This window comes from Agelaius phoeniceus, chromosome 10, assembly GCF_051311805.1.
Source record: "Agelaius phoeniceus isolate bAgePho1 chromosome 10, bAgePho1.hap1, whole genome shotgun sequence".
NCBI classification, from domain to species: Eukaryota; Metazoa; Chordata; class Aves; order Passeriformes; family Icteridae; genus Agelaius; species Agelaius phoeniceus.
In genome coordinates, this window is record NC_135274.1 from 3,552,096 (window position 1) to 3,575,232 (window position 23,137).

At 42.5% G+C, this 23,137-nt stretch overlaps 1 protein-coding gene across 2 annotated transcripts in view; it reads right to left on the reverse strand.

Moving 5' to 3' along the window:
- Positions 1-23,137, reverse strand: part of LOC129124603 (glypican-5-like) — a 378,241-nt gene that overhangs the window by 268,033 nt on the left and 87,071 nt on the right. For both annotated transcript variants that reach the window (XM_077183633.1, XM_054639664.2), the window contains exon 3: positions 20,861-21,555. In XM_077183633.1, coding sequence (XP_077039748.1) covers positions 20,861-21,555 — 695 coding nt within the window. The remainder of the gene's footprint in view (positions 1-20,860; positions 21,556-23,137) is intronic.

Below are 23,137 nucleotides of genomic sequence, written 5' to 3' on the forward strand. Positions count from 1 at the left end.
CCTACTGCTCTGATGACAACCCTTCAAAGTCAAATAATCATATGGAAAAAAGACAGCTAATTAATTTTTCTAAGAGTTAATCTGAAGAGCAAAACAAATGGATTCCTAAGTGGAATTTTCCTGTATGAAAAAGATTTGTTCCATTAAAAAAAACAGATTTTCAGCTTGAGAAATGGGGGAACAATACAGGAGAAAAGAGACACAGGAGAAGAAATCACTTCTATTAATAAACATATGAAAAAGACTTATTCCAGCACAGCTAGCCAGAGGGCAAAATTAACAAGATGTATAGAATTCACTTCCACTTGTGACTGAATTACCCAACAAATGATATCCATGTCACAGTGGAAATGCCCTAATCAAATAAACTTTGAAATACCATTTATTTGGAAATCTGACCCCTCCATTCCCAAATCTACAAGGTTCTATGGAAATTCAAGAGACATAAAAAACACAGAGTGTTCTGCAGCACTGTGAATTGAATAACTTTCAGACTTGCCATGGTTTTGTTGATAAAACTATAAACCATGGGTATGTATTGTTTTCTTTGCACTTGGCAGGATGACAGAAAAAATTTGAAAAATTAATTTCACAGTAGTCAAAAATAAGTTTTCTATCCCATATTCATTTACCTTTAAAACCTGAATATCTTAAAAAATAACCCACATCCTAAAAAAGCCATTCCTATAAAAACCTTTCTCACTTTGTTTTAATCTCCTTGTAGCATGTGCATGTCTCAAAAAACACTTTTGAGTGAAAAGCCAGATGTTTTCTTTAGCCTAAAATCAGTCCATAACCACTGCCAAAATAAGGCAATATTAACCATACCTAAAGACCAGAAGATAATTTTTAGAATCTATCCATAAATCTGAAATGCCATCAGATGGAGACAGTAGGAAAAGACTTCCCCATATTCTGGGGAAAAAAATCAAAGCCCAATACAGTTCACATGCTCCACTCCTGAAAATGCCTCCCAGCACAAAGATAAGCTTTCATTGCTTTCTGCAGGGGTAATTCTCAAGGGTTTTGGGTAACCAAGTTACTCATAAAGTTGTTCCATGACAGCCATGGCACACAGAGGATGAGAGAAGAAATGGAGTTTTATTTGTGTTTAATCCTCAGGAGTGAATCCTGCAGCTCCAACAGCTGCCTACCCCCACAATCCCAAGTGTCTGCACCTGATCTGGCTACAGGAGTTGGGATTGATACAACTCCAGAATTTCACATTTCTCTTTTCCACCCATTAGCATGAATTTCATTCCTCAGCCTTCCCTGACACCCTGACTTGCTGAAGGACCTGCTGGCCTCTGACTGCCACAAGGCCCAGCTCTGCAAGGGTGACAAAACATGAATGCTTTGGGTTGGAAGGGACCCTAAAGACCATCTTGTCCCACCCCCTGCCATGGGCAGGGACACCCTGCACTATCCCAGGTTGCTCCAAGCCCCATCCAGCCTGGCCTGGGACACTTCAGGGATGGGGCACCCACAGCTTCTCTGGGGACCCTGTGCCAGGGCCCCACCACCCTCACAGGGAGGAAATTTTCCTAATACCTAATCTGAAGTTACTATCTGCCAGTTTGAAGCTATTCCTCCTTGTCCTGTCCCTCCAGGCTCTTGGAAAAAGTCCCTCTCCCCCTTTCCTGCAGGCTCCCTTCAGGCTCTGGAAGGGCACAGTGAGCTCACCCTGATCCCTCCTCCAGGCTCAACAATCCCAATTCTTTCAACCTTCCCTCACAGGAAGGCTTCAAACTGGCAGAGAGTAAATTCAGATTGGATATTAGAAGAAATTCTTCTGATGATGCCCTGGCACAGGGTCCCCACAGAAGCTGTGGCTGTCCCATCCCTGGAAGTGTCCCAGGCCAGGCTGAACGGGGCTTGAAGCAACCTGGGATAGTGCAAGGTGTCCCTGCCCATGGCAGGGGGTGGGACAAGATGCTCTTTAAGGTCCCTTCCAACCCAAAGCATTCATGTTTTGTCACCCTTGCAGAGCTGGGCCTTGTGGCAGTCAGAGGCCAGCAGGTCCTTCAACAAGTCAGGGTGTCAGGGAAGGCTGAGGAGTGAAACTCATGCTAATGGGTGGAAAGGAGAAATGTGGAATTCTGGAGTTGTATCAATCCCAACTCCTGTAGCCAGATCAGGTGCAGACACTTGGGATGAACAGGGCTTGGAGCAACCTGGGATACTGCAGGGTGTCCCTGCCCATGGCAGGGGGTTGGAACAAGATGATCTTTAAGGTCTCCATCCCTCCAATCAAACCCCAAACTGTGGTGTTGTGAGGTCCCCAGGATGAGGTGAGAGATGATAATTTAACTCTATGTTCTCAGGAGGCTGATTTATTATTTTATGATATTATATCATATTATATTAAAAGAAATGCTATACTAAAAACTATACTAAACTATAGAGAAAGGAGACATCAGAAGGCTTCACAAGAATGATAATGAAAGCTCATGACTGACTCCTCAGAGTCTGACCCAGCTGATGGTGATTGGTGATTAATTAAAAACAATTCACATGGAACCAATCAAAGATGCACCTGTTGGTAAACGATCTCCAGACCACATTCCCAAGCAATCAGATCATTATTGTTTTCATTCTTTTCTGAGGCCTCTCAGCTTCCCGGGAGAAAATCCTGGGCAAAGAGGATTTTTCAGAAAATATCATACCAAACCATAATGTCCTGTGTTCCTGCTCCACTGTCCTTCCAAAGGAAACACAAAAAAGAGGCAACTGGAAGGCTGCAGTGATGGTTTTAGAAGGAAATGGGGCTTGCTAGGGAATATTTAGCAGCACCCAGGCTTTTATATGGTGGTCAAAATACTCCTTCCTTGCAACTCACAAGAAGATAAAATTTTCCAGAAGTGCAGGACAGCACTGCTTTCACCACATCCAGCAAAATCTTCACACAGCAAAGCACCAGAGCTCAGTCCCAATGATGGCAGCAACACCTGACAGACACGAGCTCCCCCTCCAACGCTGGCAAGCACATGGAGACCATACAGCTCAGGTGAAATGGCACAGAAAATCCCATTCTCTTTCTCATTTTTCCATGTTTTCCCATAGCTTATTATGGACATTTTACTCACATGTCAGTATCAGAATCTATGTACTAAATAAAACCTAAAAATAATAAAGAAATAAAACCTTGTCAAGAAACTGACCTTGGAATTAAAAGATTGCAAATTTTGTTAAAGCAGCAAGCAAGACAATTTCCAATTAAAAAAAAATGTGCAAGAGCACAATACCAACCATGTCAGCATGTTTTATTAGAAACATTTTATGTTTGCCTGGACAAAGAAAAAGATGAAAAATTGCAGAAAATTAAAATTATTAATTTTTATTTTAAAATATAAGAGGGGCTTGTTTTAGCTTAAAATATCTTCACGTTCAAAAAAGTTTAATCGCCTCAAGTAAATGGACATAACATCTGTTTTGCAAAAGTGAATTTAGAAAAGTCACAAACATCAAACTGATCAGTTACACATAAAAATATGTATGTATGATGTCACATCACCAAAATGTCCCAGGAAACACATTCACCATGGCTCCTACCACTGGGGTTCACCATACTTCACTTTTGATTCATTACCTGGAGCAGAAGTGGGACCTTATTGAAGTTTAATGGTTGTAAATAACATTACATCAATTTCCAAATTTGCACTTAAATTCAATATATACACTTTGGGCATATCATCATCACTGTCACATTTAACCCTTACTGCTTTCTTTAGGTGATATATTTGAAACAGATCAAAATACTTTCATTTAACCAAATTTTTTACATCTCCACTTCTAGTAAACTCTATGAGTAAGATCTTGCCTATGTTCAGTACATTTAGAGAGCTTCTGTATTTACACTGGAGTAGTGAACAAGTTACTGGGACAGCCTCTATTTGGATATTCCCAGTCCATAATTTTGAGTGTGGATGGCACTGTAACTCAATGCTTTGTGTCAAAAGAATGCAAATTGCACCCTCATAACAAGCAGATGAGCTGAAGTATAAAAATGTGCTGTGGCTTGGAAGCTGAAGAAACTTTCAGGCACTAAAAAAGCACAGCAATAAAAAGGGAATATTTTGCTATGCAAATCTCACAATTTTTTTTCCTCCAAAGAGTATTAGGTCCCTAAGTAATTCACAATTAATAGGCCTGTTCTTGACAGAAAATGTGCATTTATTAAAGGAAGAAAAGTTTGTTACTTTTACTCAAAAAGATTTGAGCGTTTCCAAAAGCTGTAAGTGGCATAAACACTTCTTCAGAGAGGTACTTCTCCTCAGAGGTATAATCTTACCCTTTTCAACAGGGGCCTTTTAGAAGAATTTATTTGTGAGAGGATAATCTTGTGCAGTTTGAACTTTCTCACCAAGCTGCCTGCTCATTGCTATGCTGGGTGGGAGGTGAGGCTGCTTGCAATGCCAGCCATGTCTATCGAATCAGAACTAACCTTTTGTTCCACTCATTTTCTCTGCAACTTTCTGCCACCAGCAGCCACCTCAAAAAAAAAAAAAAATACACTTTTGAAGCCTTGGTGTCTTTTAGGTAATTCACTTCCAAGCTGGTTCAAAATAAGGAAGTTTGATGGTTTTGTGGAAAGCCAATCAGGACTTTTTGCAGAACACAGGAATGTGTGGCCTTAACTTTGTCACCTCCACTTTGTGAATGCTCATCAATGCAAAAATAAAGGGAATGTCATCTCATAGTGTAACACCAACTGATACCAGGGTCCAAAAAGAAAGACCAGAAGACTGATTTCCATTAGTTATCAATGCCATCAGAATAGCAAGATTCTGACAGCAAATCAGTTTCAGAAGGAAGAAAGACCCTAATAAGTCAGCACTGGTGATACACAGAAACACAACTAAGGAGAGCAAAGAAAGATTGATGACTACAGTAGTCACTTCACTTTACAGAAAAGCAATATTCTTAAGGAATAAGTACCTGTAACTTACACCACACACACAAAAAATATTAGTGCTTGCTCACTAAACATCATAAATGCCTATAAAACCATAAAACACATGCACAAGTACCCTGCAATCCAAAAAACCAACCCACAGTCTCTGAAGGAAAAGCACACAAAACCAGCATATAAAATTAGAAAACCTTATTAAGCAGACACTGGGGATGTATCAAGAATGCAGCTTTATCACAATCTTAAACCAAAGAAAAAGCACATGATAAAATTGTGTTTATGGTTTCTCTTTTCATTCAATGCTGTGTATTACATTTCCAAAGTATCAAAAAATCATCTTGGTAAAATCATGTACTGTAGGAGCAGCACTGGGGAATCTGGTAAAGAAGAAAAAATTCTTTGTTAGCCAAGCCACAAAGCATCTACAGAGGCTAATTGATCATGAAAATGCCAGGATGGCTGACAGCTGAGTGACACAGCAGCACTGGGCTCGCTCCCTTCCCCTTGCAGAGGAGCCCCTTTGATTCCATGGCTGCTCCTCCTGGGCAGCCCAGCTCCTGGGCACAGGGCTGCAAGCAGCAGCCTCAGGAACAGGGGACAGGCTGGGCACAGGGCACTCACAGGGACAGGATGGGCACAGAGCCCTTATAGAGAATTCACAGGGACAGGCTGGGCACAGAGCCCTCACAGGGCATTCACAGGGACAGGCTGGGCACAGAGCCCTCACAGGGACAGGCTGAGCACAAAACCCTCACAGGGACTCACAGGGACAGGCTGGGTACAAAACACTCACAGGGCACTCACAGGGAGGGACAGGCTGGGCACAGAGCCCTCACAGGGCACTCACAGGGACAGGCTGGGCACAGAACCCTCACAGGGCACTCACAGGGACAGGCTGGGCACAGAGCCCTCACAGGGCACTCACAGGGACAGGCTGGGCACAGAGCCCTCACAGGGACAGGCTGGGCACAGGGCACTCACAGGGCACTCATAGGGACAGGCTGGGCACAGAACCCTCACAAGGGCACTCACAGGGACAGGCTGGGCACAGAGCCCTCACAGGGGATTCACTGCAGGCTGGGAACTCCCTCTCCACCCCTTTTCCTTCCTCTCCCCCAAGGGAGATCAGGGAGCTCTGCAGCTCTGCCCAGCCCGTGCAAGCAGCAGGCTCTGGCAGCACCATCTGACACTGCCCAGGAGCCCATTCCCAGGAAGCCCAGTGCTGTCACCTGGGGCTGCCATCTCACCTGGGGCTGCCATCTCACCTGGAGCTGCCATCTCACCTGGGAGCCGCCATCTCACCTATTTCCCGTGGGAGCTGCCATATCTCACCTGGGAGCTGCCATCTCACCTGGGAGCTGCCATCCCACCTATTTCCCCTGGGAGCTGCCATCCCAGCTGGGCATGGAGGAGCAGCCCTGGCTGGGGCACAGCTGAGTGAGGAGCCCCAGTCCTGCTGCAGATGCAGGGTCAGGCAGTGGCAGTTCAGCCTTTCCAGCTGCCACTCCATCTCCTGCTCACTTGAAAATGAAACCTGGGCTTAAGTGCTTTATGGGACTGGGGCCAGACTGCTCAGTTTCTTGCAGAACTGTGTTTTTATATCCATAATGTTAGCTCAATCCTTCTGCCAAGGAAACCTCTTTTCCCAGAGTTTTGTTTATTTTTCAGGATTGAGCTCAGAGAGGGCTGGGGTTAACCTCAAGCACAGTGGCCTGATTGCCATATATGTTGAAGACACTTTCTACTGAAAAGGCAGCTCTATGAAGTATGCTCAGTTTATTAGTCCCTGACTCTGCAAGGGACAAGCAAAGCAGAACAGGGATAAGTGAAAGTGGGGCTCCCCCATGCAATCTGTGAAACAACAGACAGTATGTAGATGAAAAAGTAAATTAAATAATGCGAAGTCCAAGTAACACAGCATTGGATTGTTTATGCTTTCAGTACCTAATTTTTCTCTGTGTATTTTAAAAATCTAAAACTCTAAGATGAAAGAGAAAGGGAAACAAGGGAGTACTTGGAAAAAGATTTCAGAAGAAAACACTTGAGCAAAACCACTCAAATCACTCAAAAAGAGAGATTATTTTCCTAATCATGACCAATGTGTTGGTGAGAAACGACCCTAAAATAACCCTAAACTTTTATACCCAAAGATAATCAGCTTCAAAAACCAAAGCAAGAGACAGTTTGGGTTCAGGAACTTTGTGGGAAATTCATGTCTGTAACACCTTCCCCAGGTGGCAGCAATGGCTGGAGAGGCTCAGGTGGGGAACAGAACAGGACTGAGCTCAGTGCCACAAACCCTGCAAGGCCACACAGCTTTGAAGGCTATGAAATCCAAGCAGATGTTAAAATATTTGTTTCCTTTCTACTGTTTGAGTAAGTGCACTCCCTTAGAGAAATTCTCATCAAAAAATTAAGAAATGTGTGAAAAAAATAGAGCAAAAATGGAAAAGAATTTACGGCCTTATGGCTCGGCTCAAGAAAATTTAGATGCTCCAAAGCAAAAATGGTCATGAGGTCTTTGGCAGCAAACCAGTGAGGCACAGAATTTCTTGTTCTGTCCCCAACCTTTCACAAAGCATTTTACAAACAGTGTGCACAAGGAAAACTGGAAGCACTCAGACCTTGCAATGACAAGATAATATTTTAAGTCTCACACACCCATTAGTGCACAAAGTAATGATGGGACAAAAACAACTTCTTTGGAATCTGATGTAAAAAAATGGTATTTATACTACAGAATACTGTAAAGAAGTGATGAAACATTTTCATGAGTTCAGATGCACTGGGGAGGAACATGAAAAGACTTTTTAAAGTGTATCATGTCTTATGAATTGTAAATCCTGGGTCACTACATGTAGTCTCAAAATAGAACCATGGACTGGTTAGACATTTTCACAGTTAAATATAATGAACAAGCCATTCTTTTTTTCTGTCAGATCATGATAAATGTCACTTCAGCTAATCATCATGAAGAATTAAGCTCATATCAAAATTCAGAGTCTACCAGTGGAGCAGCTCAAATCCTGCAAGAAGCTGACTTCATCATTCCATCAGGGATGAAGCCCCACAGCTGAGGGTGTATCCTGGGCAAGGTTAGACAAAGAGAAGTACAGATTATATATACTTAATGATTAAAGCTTGCAGAGTAATGCACCACATACCTCACAAAAAGCCCAACAAAACACAAGGTGACTTTTTTTGTAAAATCCTCAGGACCAATTAAAGGGAGAGGAGCAAGAGAAACTGAGCAGAAGCCCTGAAGATGTGCTGCTGTGTGGGTGTGAAAGGGGGTGTGTGTCACTCACACACTCCTGTCCCTCCCCAGGAATCAGCAGCAGGGAAGGAAACACCTGAGAGGGTCAGGCTGAGTGCTCTGCAGAACCCACACACAGATCAGTCCAGCCAAGCCCCCTCCAGCACAGGCAAATATGGCTAAAAGCAGCTTGAAATGGTAGGATTGGTCAATGGCAGGATTAGTCAAGCAGGACAGTCTAAGAGGAAGACAGATGATGTTGAGAGGTCCTCACCAGCATTCCAGAGTTTTCAAATACTGGGGGGTGGGGGTGTCCATAATTGTTTTTCCAGCTCTTTTCCATGTCTTTTGTCTCAATTTCTTACATTCCTTTCCCACTGCATTGCCTCCATATTCTTCTACATCTCTTTCTCCTGGGTTAGCTCTTTTTTCTTTCCACACACACAAGATTCTCCCAAAACCACTGCCTGTCTCATTCTAACTATGAACAGTGTAACTTTCCTCTGTTACCTCAAATCATTGTTTCAGTTCTTCCTGTGTGCCTCTCTTCCCTTCTGCCAGTGTCCAGCAGTTCAGAACATAAATGACAAAGTCCTGTCACAAATAAAGGCCTTCCCAGACATGATGTACAATTCCTGAGAATTTGCCTAGTTTAACTTCTTCCTGCAATCTTCTGTTCCCTAAAAGATGTGTTCCTTGAGTCTGAGCTTTCTCTCCAAATTCTCATCTGTGTCACACTCACTCACTAGAAAAAAAAGAGGGGAAACCATCTAATTACAATATAGAGAACATATTAGGAATGAGAACCAAGGGTAAACTTCATACACCAAGCACAGCACTGAGTCAAAACAGTCTTACTAAGTGAAGATCTTAACAGAAAGTATTGACAAAGAAACAAAACAGGGGACAAAGCATGGACATCTCTCTAAAAAGAGCCAACAGACCTTTCAAACTCTCTATATATATATAAAAAAATAAATAAGTATTTATATATATAGATAGATATATCTATATAGGTGTGTGTGTGTATATATATATATATATATATATATATTTGTGCACATCTCTGAGTACTCCCACTGTGATGCCATGGGAGCAAACAAGGATCCCTCTGCAAGGGCACAGTGATGGGCAGAAATGCCCCAATCTCCTCTTCCACCTGCCCCTCAATCCTCCTCTTGTACATCCAATTTCCTGCTGCTCCTGCCAGTCCAGCACACCGGGGCTCTGTGCTCATCCTTCAGACTGCATTCCTGATCCACCCCAGCTCCAGAGAACAGAGCACAGACCTGAATGCTTGAAACAGTCTGGAAATTACTGTATTTTTTTCTCTTTCCCCTATCCTCCAGTCCTTATTAATATTTCCAGTAGTAAATGCCATCTAGGGAGCTCTGCAACAAGGAGGCCCATCTCTGGGAAAATGAGGATTCAGGTGTTGCCATAGCTCATGAGCTATGGGTCTGTAATAAAAGCAACACAATTTCATTCCAGAGGATTAAAACTGTTTGATCTCCCAGAAAACAAGTACAGGAGAAAGTGCAGAGCAGAGCAGGTTTGCAAAGAAACAGAGATCAGAGGCACCAATATACACCTCAGGTAAGGAAACAGAGGCTCTCAGTACTGTAAAAATCAGCTTTGGAAGTTGTGTCAGTGACTGCCAGTAACTCAGGTGTAACACAGCTGTCAGAATGTTCAGGCTCTGTCCTGACTTGGAAAATCAGGTATTTTATAACATCTCCAGTTAATGACAGAGAATCCAACACATGCTTGATGTCACAGAAAAATGTGTGTATCTTTCTATATAAATGGCAAATGTTGCTGTGAGCAGAGTCCCTTTGAGCTGATCAGGGCAGACACTGGCTCCACTTGGCTCAATGGCTGCAGAAAACATCTGTCTGCTACAGAAAAGACATTTGTGCAGCCTTAGAAAGGCCACATCTCTCTCTAGGCTTCAAGTTTTTAAAAGGAAATGCAGGTCTTCCCTAACTGCAGGTACAAGAAATCCAGTAGCTACCATTTATAGTTCCATTTCCCCTTACATAACCCTGTGCCCTATAAACTGTGCCCACTTCTCTGGTTTATATAGACATGGGTGGACCTGAGGAAAACTCAGTGAAGGTTTTGTATAGATGGACTAGAAGAATAAAAAAAAAAAAAAAGCAAAGTTTCACTATAATTAATAAAGCCTAGAGAAACACAATAAAATCATCAGGGCCTTTCAGCTCATCTGGCACAGAAGGGCACACACCCCATGAGCCACCAGGCTCCTGTTTCCAAGCTGTGCCCCAGGTTCATTAGCACAGCTGGGAAGCATTACAGCATTTCTCCTGTAACACCAAATGCTGGTATTGTGGTCATTTTTCCTCAATTTTTCCAGTTAATGTTAACCTAACTGAATGATTTCCTGGGAAACAGGAGAGGAAAAGGAAAGCTGGTGCTCAGCTGGATGAATATGTCATTTTTCCCAGTGTACAAGACAGAGCTCTTCACAAGAGGCAGCCTCTTTTGGGGCAGAAGGTGACAACAGAGCCAGCTGGCTTCTCACTGCAATCTCATGGCCCATCTAGTGCCAGCAGGCTGAAGCCCTGAACTCAAGACAAATGGAAAAACTGAACATGACCTCCAGGCTCCTGGAAGTGCCTTCAGGGAAGCTGTGACAGCTGAGAACCTCCTCACTCTCCACCTTGCCTTGAACAACCCAAAGGTGCTGTCCCTGTGTCTCCAGACATGGCTGCAGCTCATGACTGAGCTGTGGCACACTGGGAGGCAGCCAGCACTGGTAACATCAAATATTGATAGGTAAGAACACATTTTCATTCTCTTTCACACGCTAATGTCCACAACTCCACTTGTATTTCAGTCTTCTAGTCCATCTATACAAAGCCTTCACTGAGTTTTTCCCCAGTCCACCTATGTCTGCATAAACCAGAGAAGTGGGCACAGCTTATATAAGGGAAAATGGAATTATAAATGGTAGTTATTGGACTTCTTGTACCTGCAGTTAGAGAAGACCTGCATTCCTTTTAAAAACTTGAAGCCTAGAGAGACATGTGGCCTTTCTAAGGCTGCACCAAAACCTACTTAGGATCAAAAATAAAAATGAAAGGAATTCAAAGTAAAGACAGAAGAATTATCACACAACTTCAGCTGGAGATTGAACAGACAATGCCCCAAGCTGTTTGTAAAAGAACTTGAAGCACTAAGATTGTTTGGCACTGCAGCCCCTAAAAGGTGAGCAGGGAATGAAACAAAGACCTACAAGTTAACAGATTAGCTCCCAAATGCCTCTTTGATAAAAGCAGGACTGCAAGTTATTGATAGAAAATGCAGTGCTAGAAGTTACTTTATAGTTCAGTTTTTATATTCAACAAAATGTAACACTGTTCAAGGTACAATTTAGATGGCTGGTGTGTGTTTGGGGTTTTTGGTCATTTTTCCCCCAAAATCTCAACTATGCTAAATGCAAAATCAATGAAAAGCTTTCTGAACTATCTTCAAAATGAAATTAATCTGGGAAAATTTATTGTTTGAATTGGCAAATCCCCTGCCGGCAACCAAACGGTTAAAGAAAAAATAAGGGGAAAAAAGCCTTAAAAGACTCAGGAGAATTAGCTGTTGCTAAAACAATTTTATGGTCCTTTCCACTCCAGTGGAGGTAGTTTGTATGGCTGACTGGAATCTATTCAATGCTGTCAAACATCTAACACTCCCATAGCCAGACGCCTCACAATGAATAACAAGCAGCCTCGCTGCCAATATGCTCGAGCTGCATTTTTTACCAGGGACTGGACCCCAACCCAGCAACACTCCAACTTCATTGTTCCATGCCTTGTTAATTTATAAGACCAAAAATTACCCACAACAAACAGAAGTGCCAAAATTCTAAAGCGTTGCAGCTACAAACCCCATCATATTTAACAAACCACAATACAGAAAGTCAGGTTCGTAAAAAGAACCTGCACATCTAATTTCTCTTTTGTAGTTTAAATTGATTTCATAATAGAAAATAACACTCAGTTTCAGCAGATGACTTCCATAATCTGGGGAGGCTCACAGTAAGTGCACAGAATAAAAAAGAAAGAAGTAGAAAGAATGAATAAAGTGTACACAACTCTCGTTGAAACACTAAGCACATCATCTGTCATCCTGAGTATCATCATTTCCATAAATATTATCCCACCCATTGATTGCCTTGCTCAGTGCTGTGCTTCAAGCAGAATCCTGGACTCTTACCATATTTACATCCTTCATCTTTCAGCTCTAATAATGCTGAAGTGCTGACACCAGCCTCTCATTGCAGGGAAGATAGAGAGTGCTCAGTGACAGCCCTGGCTCTGGGAAATTACAGCTCTGCTCTCCTGGCAGCTTTATGATTATGGCTCTGACAGGCCTTGTGTTCTGGAGCTCATCTCCTGCCCTGGGCACATCCTCATCTGCTGCAGCACCAAGCTAAAGTCAAACAGGACACACACATTTCCATGGAGGTGTCACTGAGCATTTTCAGCTTTGGGGGAAAACCAGCACCATTCTCACCATGTTTCAAACAGCTGATGACTCTGGGGTTTACTTTTAATTATACTTGCTGCTAGAGTTCCCAGCATCTAATTCTCTAGGAACCCATAAGGTGGTGCTGAAAAATTCCAGAGCCTGGCTTTGTAAAACAAAGTGAAGCAAAGCAGCTGTTTTGAGAAAAAGTGGCCATATCATGCAAACAGCCCTGAGAAAAACTAAACTCGAGTCCACAGCAGAACTCATGAGCTCATTCTTATTGAATAAAAATTGCTGCTGCACTTTCAGAGCTGAGCTGATCACCCACATGAAAAAGACACAGCTTTGAAGGAGTGAAGAAAAGCAGGGGGCTGTGAGTGTCAGTGTGTGCACAAGTGCTTGTGGGTGCTTGTGCTGGTGCTGACAGCACTGAACATCCCAGAGGGACAGGCTGGGCTGCCCTGCAATGCTCAGGGACATTGCTCCATCAGCCATGCACTTTTAAGGATGCATTTAGAAGCAGCATCAATGAGGTATCATTGTTTTTAAGCCTAAAAAAAACAACAAGGAAGTAATAAAATGTAAAGTTCAGGGATTACCACCACTGAATTATTTTACCTAAATACAGGTAGTATCCTTAATAAAAAGTGGGGTTTTTTTAAATTCATTTTTACAGCACTAGAATTTTTTTTATTTAATTTTTAATTTTTTTAATTTTAATTTTTAAAATTCATTTTTACAACACTAGAATTTTTTAAATTTAATTTTTAATTTTTTTAATTTTAATTTTTTAAAATTCATTTTTACTAGGCCTCTACTAGCACTAGGCCTCTTGCTCTGAAAGCAGGGTACTATTTCTTTCTACTCATCATAAACCTGTTGTCCTTACTCTCTACATCTGGCCCTACAGCATTCATTAGCACATGCACTGGAGAAGAACTACCCAAATTATGCACAATTTCACCTGGTTTGAAGCAGCATGCATACACATCTCCAGAAAACACTCACCTAACAGCATTTCTGGGACCCCACAAACACACACAAATAAATACCTGACACATTTTCAACAAACGCTTTGGCACAAGTGTCAAACAAGTGTACCTTGGTTGTAAACAGGAAAAAATGTCACAAAAACACAAATAGTCCCAAAATCTTAACCACAAATGATGAATCACAGATAAAGCTGGTCTCAGACCAAAAGCAGGTAAAAAGCTACATCCATCAATTCCACTGATATCAATGTTTAACATAAGCCTTTTAGGTTACATACTCACACAAAATCCAGGATTTAGGGAATGAAAAGTGGAACTTGAGTACTGCTCCAGCAGGCAGAAAAGAGCTTTTTATCTTACTACAGACTAATGAGTCATTAATAGTGTGGTTAAGCACTATCAGCAAGTCAGCAGCCAGTGGGGAGGCAAGCTGGGCCTTGTGAAGGGAGAGACACATCCATGCAAATGCATCATCACTCCTGCAAAAGCAACTGAAAGCTGCACAATTTCTGTCAAATCCAATTCTTAGCTACATGTTTAGTCAAACAAATGACAGCTGGATAACACCCAGCAAATATTCTCAGAACTAACACAATTGTAATTACATGGTGTTTCTTTATTCCTGCTCCACTCGATAACAGACTTTTGGAAATATGTATTTCAATTTAACCTACTCCACTTTGACATAAATACTTAATTTCAAGCAGTTCCATTGCTACAGATGAGAGGATCCTTACCACCAGGAAATCAGGCTACTCTGTGGCATCCAACACCTGCATGGAAGAGAACTGTCATTACCCAACAGGGGCCAGAAAGCTCCTTGTATCCCCCCAGGGAGCTGTTCAAGGCTACATGAGCTCTAATTCTGCAGAGGACTTCTGTAACAGATGGAAATAAGGCAAATGCATTAAACAATTTAGATTATTATTTCCAGAAATACTTCTACAGGACTCAAGTGTCAAAATGCTTTTAAATCAAGCAAATTGCACGTGGCAAGACTTACAAAGCTGCCTGCAAGAATTAGATGCTTACACTCCATGAAATTCAGTTGATTCCAGGGATATAGCTCCACTGCTGCTTTTTAAAAATTCACCCATGACTGACCATAACATGAGAGCAGTATCTTAATGAGTATAAAGCCCAAGAGAAATAAACCAAAAATTTAATGCAGACTTCTTTTTGCATGTGTACAGCACGGTGAAAGCCATCCTCTTCCCTTTCCCACAGAAAAAGGTCATTGCAAGGTGTGCCCTCAGGGCAATTCCCCTGCTTTCTACAAGGTCTCCTCCTGCCCCAGCATTCACAAAGGATTTGAACCTCATGTACATTCACAGAACCTGGGTTCATGAGAACCAGATATGAAAGCACTGCAAGAAGTGCTGCTAAATCAGACAGGGCTGCTTGGAGATCTTTAACAGAAACCTCAGCACAGCTGAGGGCTCCTCCAGTTTCTGTTTTCAGAGGAGGTTTCCTGCTAAGTGCTTGGAAAAAGCAAAATGTCATTTAAAATAACATAACTTTCCCTGTCCTTTTTTATAGTTGTTTTCTGCAATCTAACCACAAGGAATTGAATATACTGCTTTAACCTCTGCTAAGTACAGTTTTTATACTTATTGACAGCTGGTGTTGATCATTTGAATTGGAAAACTTGCAGGAAGGAAGCACCTGAGTTCAGCCCTGAGTGTTCTCCAAAGCCTCCAGGAGTGTTTTATGATACCATTCAATGTCATTAATCAAGTAGTTCATTACTGGCTGGCAGAAACTCTTTGTTGCTGTGAACTCACTCAGCACAAAGTTATTTTGTTCATAGTACTGCCACTTCCTTTTCAAATTTGTAAGGTTACTGTGCATCAGCCTCCTGCTGCTGCAAATTTGGCACTCTTTTCTCTAAGCTTTTCTTACCCTAAAGGTGACCATTTAACAGATCTTGGGTCTTTTATTTTTTATTTCTGCATTCCTCATAATTTAAGACACCTGAGTTACTTTCTGTAAGCCTTCCAGACACTGCTGAATTTTTACCAGAAAATTTATAGTAAGATTTTATATTTGTTTTCCCCAAAGACCCCTTCCCCTGTAAGTTCTGGCTCAAGGCCACTGCAGTAACACAGGCATTCCAGGATACCCCAAGTATGTTTTTCCACTGGCAGATGCCCCCTTCTGTCCTTAAACTGAATCTAGAAGAAATCTATACAGTTTGCTTGTTCAGTGCAAAGGTCCCATGTGCAGCTTCTCAGCAGGGATCATCTGTTTTGGTTAAATGCAACATTTAAACCCACTGATGGGAGGAGATTGATCAACCAGCCACCAAGAACAACCATCTATCTACGTGTATTTTCTGTTTGGTCTTTTTTTTTTTTTTCCTTCACTCCCCTGGGCTCTAATTTGCTCTTAATTCTGTGTAATTTGCCTGCCAGGTCCCAGTGACACCCCCAGCTGCAAAGGGCCACAGCACAAGTGGCTGGACAGGCATGGAAAGCCCAGCTCCTTTGTCTGGATTTTCTTTGTCAGCAAGGACAGCAGACCTTGCTAGAAGCTTTTTTCACCTTCTCATGCCTTTCCTGCATTTCTTCTAAACCACTTGAACTTTTAAGAAACAACACTCAAATGATCTGCCAAAAATAGGCATCAGAGAGTCTCTTTCATTACAACCTGAAACCAGAGCCTTTAAAATACAAATGGTATTTAATGGATCTTTTCTCAATATTATCCATCTTTCTCCTCGATGTCATAGAAAGGTTGTCACTGATTTTGATCCAGTTTTGATCACAATCACTATTTCTGTGCTTCCTGACACTCCTGTAATTCCATGCATCTTGCATCTTAAACATCCCTTTCTGTATTTTTCCTGCCTCAATCTGCTCCTCTTCCCAAAGTTTATTCTTCTATCACTTTTTTATATCACTGTTATCCCATTAATTGGTGAGCTTGTCTCCAAGAAATTAACTGCCTTGAGGCACATCTTTCTGCTTTCTCCAAGTGCTTAATCTCTGATCATATCTTAGTTTTATAATCCCTATCAAGCCTTTTATTAGCTTTTGCTTTTTTTACTGCTAAAATCACAAAACACAATATGCTGGACTTTGCTCTTGCCTAACAGTTATCCATCCTAAAAACAGCAGGTCTGTGGCTTTTTACATTCTCCTCATTTAATGTTTTCTCAGCCATTATAACATTAGCAACAAGATAAATACTTGAGCTCCTTGCAGCAAGAACACAGAGAAGTACCAGATGTGCCTTCCCACATTCCAAATATTCTGCTAGCACACATCCCTTTGCATTTCCCAGCCCTTTGCATTCCCAGCACAGGCAAAGGGATTCTGATCCAGACACGGGAAAGGGGAACCTCTGGAGCCATGAACTGGCAAAGGAAATCTGAAGGAAAGGGAATGGAAATGGAAATGGAAATGAAAGGAAATCTAAAGGAAATCTGTGCCTGGGCAGGGCAGCAGCTCCTGAGTGCCCCCTGGTCCAGCAGGAAAGCCATCCCACAGATCAGGGGTGCCTGGCAGAAGCAGCAGTGCCACTGTGGGGCAGGAGGCCAAGCCTCACTGGAGGCCCAAAGGGAAGCACTGAGAGCTGGAGGGACTGGTGAGATTCCAGCCATTGTGATCCAGCAGAAATCCTCACTCTGTTTCCACCAGCCACCCCATCCACTCATGCTGGAGTGGGACTGCAGCTCCCTGCCAGGAACAGCTCAGTGGGATGTGCTCCAGGGGCGTGGGCACTGTTTGCTACCCCACCTGCCTCAAGTGCCAGCACCACAGGCACTTCAGAACTGCCTCTCCTCCTCCTCCTCCTCTCTTGATTTCAGCTGAGAGCAGTTTACTTTCCCTCTGAACCAAAAACAAAATTAACATCAGCAATGATGTGTAAGTACAGAGCTTGTACAGCAATACAGAAACTGAACACATGAAAAAAGGAGACCAGCTGTAAAACATAAAGGCAGAAAAAGAAATGAACAAAGAGGAAGATGCTAAGGAAGGCTAAGGCAAGCTGGTGTGTGTGGCTGGCACCACGAGGCAGCCAGGGCTCCTAGCAGGGGAAGGACAATGAGATTGAGCAGATGAGAGCAATGCTGCTGATTGCTGGTGCTGCAGAGCCGGGCTGGCCTGCATTAGGCTCAGTGAGCTGGATGCAAGCCAGCATCATTGAACAAATGGCATGGCACATCCCCAGGAATCTGAGGAGACATTACCAATATCTTAAAGGTGACCTCTCACACTTGCTATCCCAGCAAATCAGGCAATTCTCTTGGCTCTAATGGACAAGATCAGCAGAGGCCACTTTCCTGAAGTTATGCACGCCTCATACAAATAGGATTTTTAGTTTTAGATTTAATATCAATTGACTGCACCTCATTTGAGCAAAGTATCCTAAGTGCTTTATTGGTTTATTTCAGCCCTTCCCCATTTTAAAGAAAACATAATCTAACTTTCCATTATTCATTATCATCCAGGCAGGCAACAAGAGAAAAAAAGAATCCTAATTTTTAGCCATATTGTCTGTTAAAAATGTAAAATGTTTTCTAAAAGGGCAAGCACATTAATTAAGGCTGCCTCGGGATAAATGAAGATTACTAGGAGTGCTCTGCTTTCCTGGATGAGTTTTCCATTATAATCAAATGAAACCAATTACTGCCTTTGTAATGGAAACTACCTAAGCTGAACATTTCCACTTTTGCAGAAGCTGGGGAGTACAGTGAGCAAGCAAAAAAAGGTCCCCAAACACTTGGGAAAGAAAAAGAGAATGTAACTTTGCTGGGGAAAACAAAGAATCCTGTAAGTAAAACCAACAGTAAAACACTGGGTGCACATCAAATGGCCCCAGTGTAATTGAGAATCCCAACCTGGATTCCCAGAAGCCATCTCCAGCAGCAAATCCTGAACCTGAGCACTGAACTCCTTTCTGCTTCTTCAGAGGAGAAAATAAAGCCTAATTAGGCTCAATTTTCTAAATAATGGCTATCCTCTCCTCTGTAACTAATCAGGAAAATTTTAAACCAGTATCAGATGAATGCTTGTTCAAATAGTGAAACATGCTCTGTCTTCTAAACACCATCTTACTCTGCAGGCACCTGGAAGGATTGAGGGTAACAAACACTGAGGCACAGCTATCTTCAAACATCCTTTGCCATCCTACTGAGCAGCCCCTAGAACAACACACAACAGCACCTTCTTCTGCACATGGAGGCTCTGCCAGTGACAGAAAGCACAGATAACTTCAGGGAAAAAAGAATTAATGGAATTTCAAACACAACAGCATTTTCTGAGCTTATTCCAAATGGAAGAAGGCAAATGTTTAAAGGTATTGCTAGAGAACTAAGAAGGCCCCAAATAAAATTATTTGAATAATCTTTAAAGAGAGTCTGCAGCCTGAAAGAGACTTGAGAGAGAATGCTACTTCCAAATCACCTAAAAGCAATACACTCATTGAGTTCACCCATGATTATCCAATATTCACCTGGACCATGAATTTTACCCCCAGTAAGCTAAGGAAGAGCATGTTAATTATGAGGCTGATAAGGCAGAGTTGTGTTTTAGCATTCTGTCCATGAAATCAGCAATGAAGCTCTACAGTGATTTTAGAAGTATCCATCTATAGTCAGATAAAACCAATATACAGTAATGGTGTACTTTGATTTCTGGTTCCCTTTTAGACTCATTTAAAAACAACTTCTGAGTGAAAATAGGGCCAGAGGCAGGAACATTGGACACAACATGTTCTAAGTTTAACACTTCTCCATGGGGAACATTGTGACACCACCCAATGCAGACCTGCAGCACATGCAGGCTCCAGTGCCCACTATTCTACCCAAGAACCTGGAAAAATTTCATAAAGGTTTTCCATGTTAATCTCTAAATGTCAGATAAACTAGCAAGTTTGCCATTCATGAAAAGGAAAACTGAGGCAACACGAACTGAGTTTTAACTAAAATACAAAGTGAAATTCTATCAGATTACAGCAAGTGGTTGGGGTTTTTTATAATTTATGTGTTATAACTGACTCTAGTATGGCTCATGTCAGTGAGGGGAGCTGCAATATTAGAGATTCTGGAAGGCTGCAAACATAGAAGCATTTTTCTCCTATTAAAAAAACCTTCCTTTGTTTAGAATAGACTCTGCCACAGCTTCTTTCTGTGGAATCTCTGGACTACCTTCTCTCTTACATGATGTGGTGACCAAAGTTCTACACAGAAATTAAATATTTGAATTTGTGCATTTCCATCTGTGCTCTCTCCAAGAATTCCTTTACTTTAAAGACAGGCAGATCTACCTGCATTTTTTAGATTAGTCTTTATACCCTACTTAAGGCCACACTGCTACATTTTTTACCACTGACAGTTGTGTTAACTTCATATAGACATAATCAGCTGCATCATCTTCATTTCAGTAATTTCTAGCCTAATCTCCAACACCCTGAGAGAACACCTGCCAGTCATATGCTGCTATTATTTATGTGACAGTTCTACCATCCTAGTTCTTTTCCCTTAATCTACACCACTCACAAAGCTGTTTCCAATTCAAGTGCATTTTTATCCTTTACTTATGTAAATGCTGCCAAATAACTCTGAATGTTTTCATGCTCTTTTCCCAACTTCTGTATGATAGATGTGCCCATTACCTGTACTACCTTCCTGATGTCTCAGTCAACACAAAAGGGAGTCTAAAATTGTGAAAGTCAATTCTTTTGCCTTTATTTAAAAGCTCACTTTTCTAGGCCCTTATACCAAATCCTGTGGGATGTCCCACTTGCTACAATTACATGCCAGGATCACCTGATTGATATCCAGTATCAATTTTTGTTTAGAAAACAAAATTGTGAAAATCAATTCTTTTGTCTTTATTTTAAAGCTCACTTTTCTAGGCCCTTATAGAAAATCCAGTGGGATGTTCTCACATGCTACAATTCCATGCCAGGATAACACCTGATTGATATCCAGTATCAATTTTTGTTTAGAAAACTGTGCAGACAAGGCAGAGCTCTGCTTTACTGGGCTCCTTCTAAAGAAACAAATCCGCCCAACCTTTTCATTTCAAAGCAGACTCTACTGAACCCCACCATAATTCTGTGTAAAGTCTGCATGGACTATTAGACACACATCTAGCTAAAGTCTAAAAACTGCTGCAAAGACAACACCAACTTGTTTAAATGTTTATCCACAGAAGGAGGAAATTGATAAATGGCAATGACAGATTACAAGGGAGCACTTACTGTGGCAGAGAGCTGTGGTCCATTGAGCTGTGCATGCAGGATGGCCTCGTTGATGGAGCTCCAGATCCCCGCCAGGGCCGTTTCCAGCTCGTGCGAGGCAGCCATTTCATTAGTGAGATATTCCAGCGTGGAGATGAACTCCCTCCACTGAGCATCCAGCTCTGCCACGCTGGCCAGGCAGCCCCTCATGACATTGAGGCAGTAGCCCACGCAGGGCCTGATGAGGGTGAGCCCCTGGCAGTGCGGGCAGTACTGCATCTTCACCAGGGCCCGGCTGCACTCCTTGCTCAGAGCCGCGTGCTCCGTGCTGTTGATCACCTCGATGCCCAGGCTCAGCGCCTGGCTCAGCATCCTGCTGGCCCAAAGGGATTTTGACAGCTCTGTAACCATGTTTTTAGAGTAGTGTCCAAAGGGATTGATGTCTTGCCTTGTAAGGCGCAGACACTCCGTGTAGTCCTCTGACAGATCTGTAATTCCTGGGTTTATGAGCCGGCTGTAGACCAGAGGAAAGAGACTGTCAAAGAACCGTAGAACTGCACTTTCCACGGTGGTCTCTGCACCCAGAATGTAGAGAGAGATGTCTGTAAAAAGCTCCTTAACGGGCTCTGCTGCTTCTTTTGCCATAGGTCTGTACGCTGTCTCAAACAGGGAACTCGTGCGGTTCTCAGCAAAGCGAAGCAAAGACTCAAAGGCCTCTAAAAAGGGGGCAGGGGAGAGAAAGAACAAGAGGTTAATGGCAGGCACCTGAAATCTCAGTCACAGGACTAACCCTGAACAGGAACACCAATAGTTACATGGAATCTGAAATATCAAAGCAATAATACGAATACAGCTTTCAGCAGTAATGTGATTGAAAGGACCCTGTGTGTAATGAAGGCAACACTTAACAATTGGTTTTCTTAAAAAAAAGATGACTCTGTTCTCACTAGCCAGACCATGATCCACCAAGGACTCACACAGATTCCAGGCCAGGGCTGGAGCACAGTCCAGGGCTGTGTAAGGTGGTTTTTAGAACTCACACTGCATTTGGGCAGTTCAGATGGGTACACTTCCAAAGCATCCCTCAGCTCAATTGTGAGGCAACTGAATATACACAGAAGCTGAAGGTTTTGTTTCATAATTCTTGAGTAAGTGGTTGACAGACAGTTCTTGCAAAGTACAACTCCAAAATGAAGGAAAAGAATACTGCTGTGTGAATAAATTCTCTCCCCATAACATTGGCCACATCTGGACACCAGCCAGTGGTTGGGGAGGACTTGACATCATGTCCACTATGACCCAAAACCAAAGTGAAATAAACAAATCAGGAAAACATTATCTCCTTTAATTACACCATTTCTGAGTGGCCTAAGAAAAAATAATATTTAAGGAGTTCCACAGTTAACACATTTCAAGGGGCACATGGCAAGTATTATATACCCAAACCACTGACTGGGGTGCTAGAATTCATGGACAGGGCAAGGAAGGGATCAGTTTTCCAGATTATTTTTAATGACACAGAAGACAGTAATCCACACCATTGCCACTGCTTTCTTTGGAAGCTCTCCAACAAAAAGCCTCTGCCATAAATCATCCTTGCACTCCTCTGGGTGGCAAGCAGCTCCAGGCCAGGCAGATCTGTCACTCCACTGAGGCCTGGCCAGATAATGGGGCTTGGTCTAATCCTCCTCTCCACTCATGGCAACGTGGCTGTGTGATTCCCTGCTCTGCAGCACAGCCCCAAATCACCCAGAGATCAGCCCCACAAAGAGCAGAAACAATGCACAGCTGCAGATTAGCACAGCCTGGCAAGGTGCTGCAGCAAAGCCTGCACACTGTGCCATCCCTGGGACAGCTCCTGGCAGCTGACTCCTGCTATGATTGCATTGCAATCCCTTTTAGCACAGAGTGTGCTTTAACTACACTGATAACAGCACATCTCACTGCACAGCCATCAGCAGCATTGTGCACACACGTGCTGCAAAAAATCCCTTCAGCACTCGCACTGGGATTACAGCAGCTAATACTTTGGAAGGGTTTATAAAATCCTAGAAATTAAGGAAGCAGATATACTCCAGTTGAAAAAGATGACAGTACACTTGGCAGGGAAACACCTTGCCAAGTTTCAGACTGAAGCAGAGCTGACAACAATTCTGAAAATTGGATCCAGGATAGGAATCTTGACACAACCTAAACTGTGGTTTGTTGTGTGCTATTGCATGTCACAGATCTCTTTTATGGAAAATCCTTTCCTTAGGATTTTTCCTCCTGAGAAGCTGAGAGGCCTCAGGAACAAAA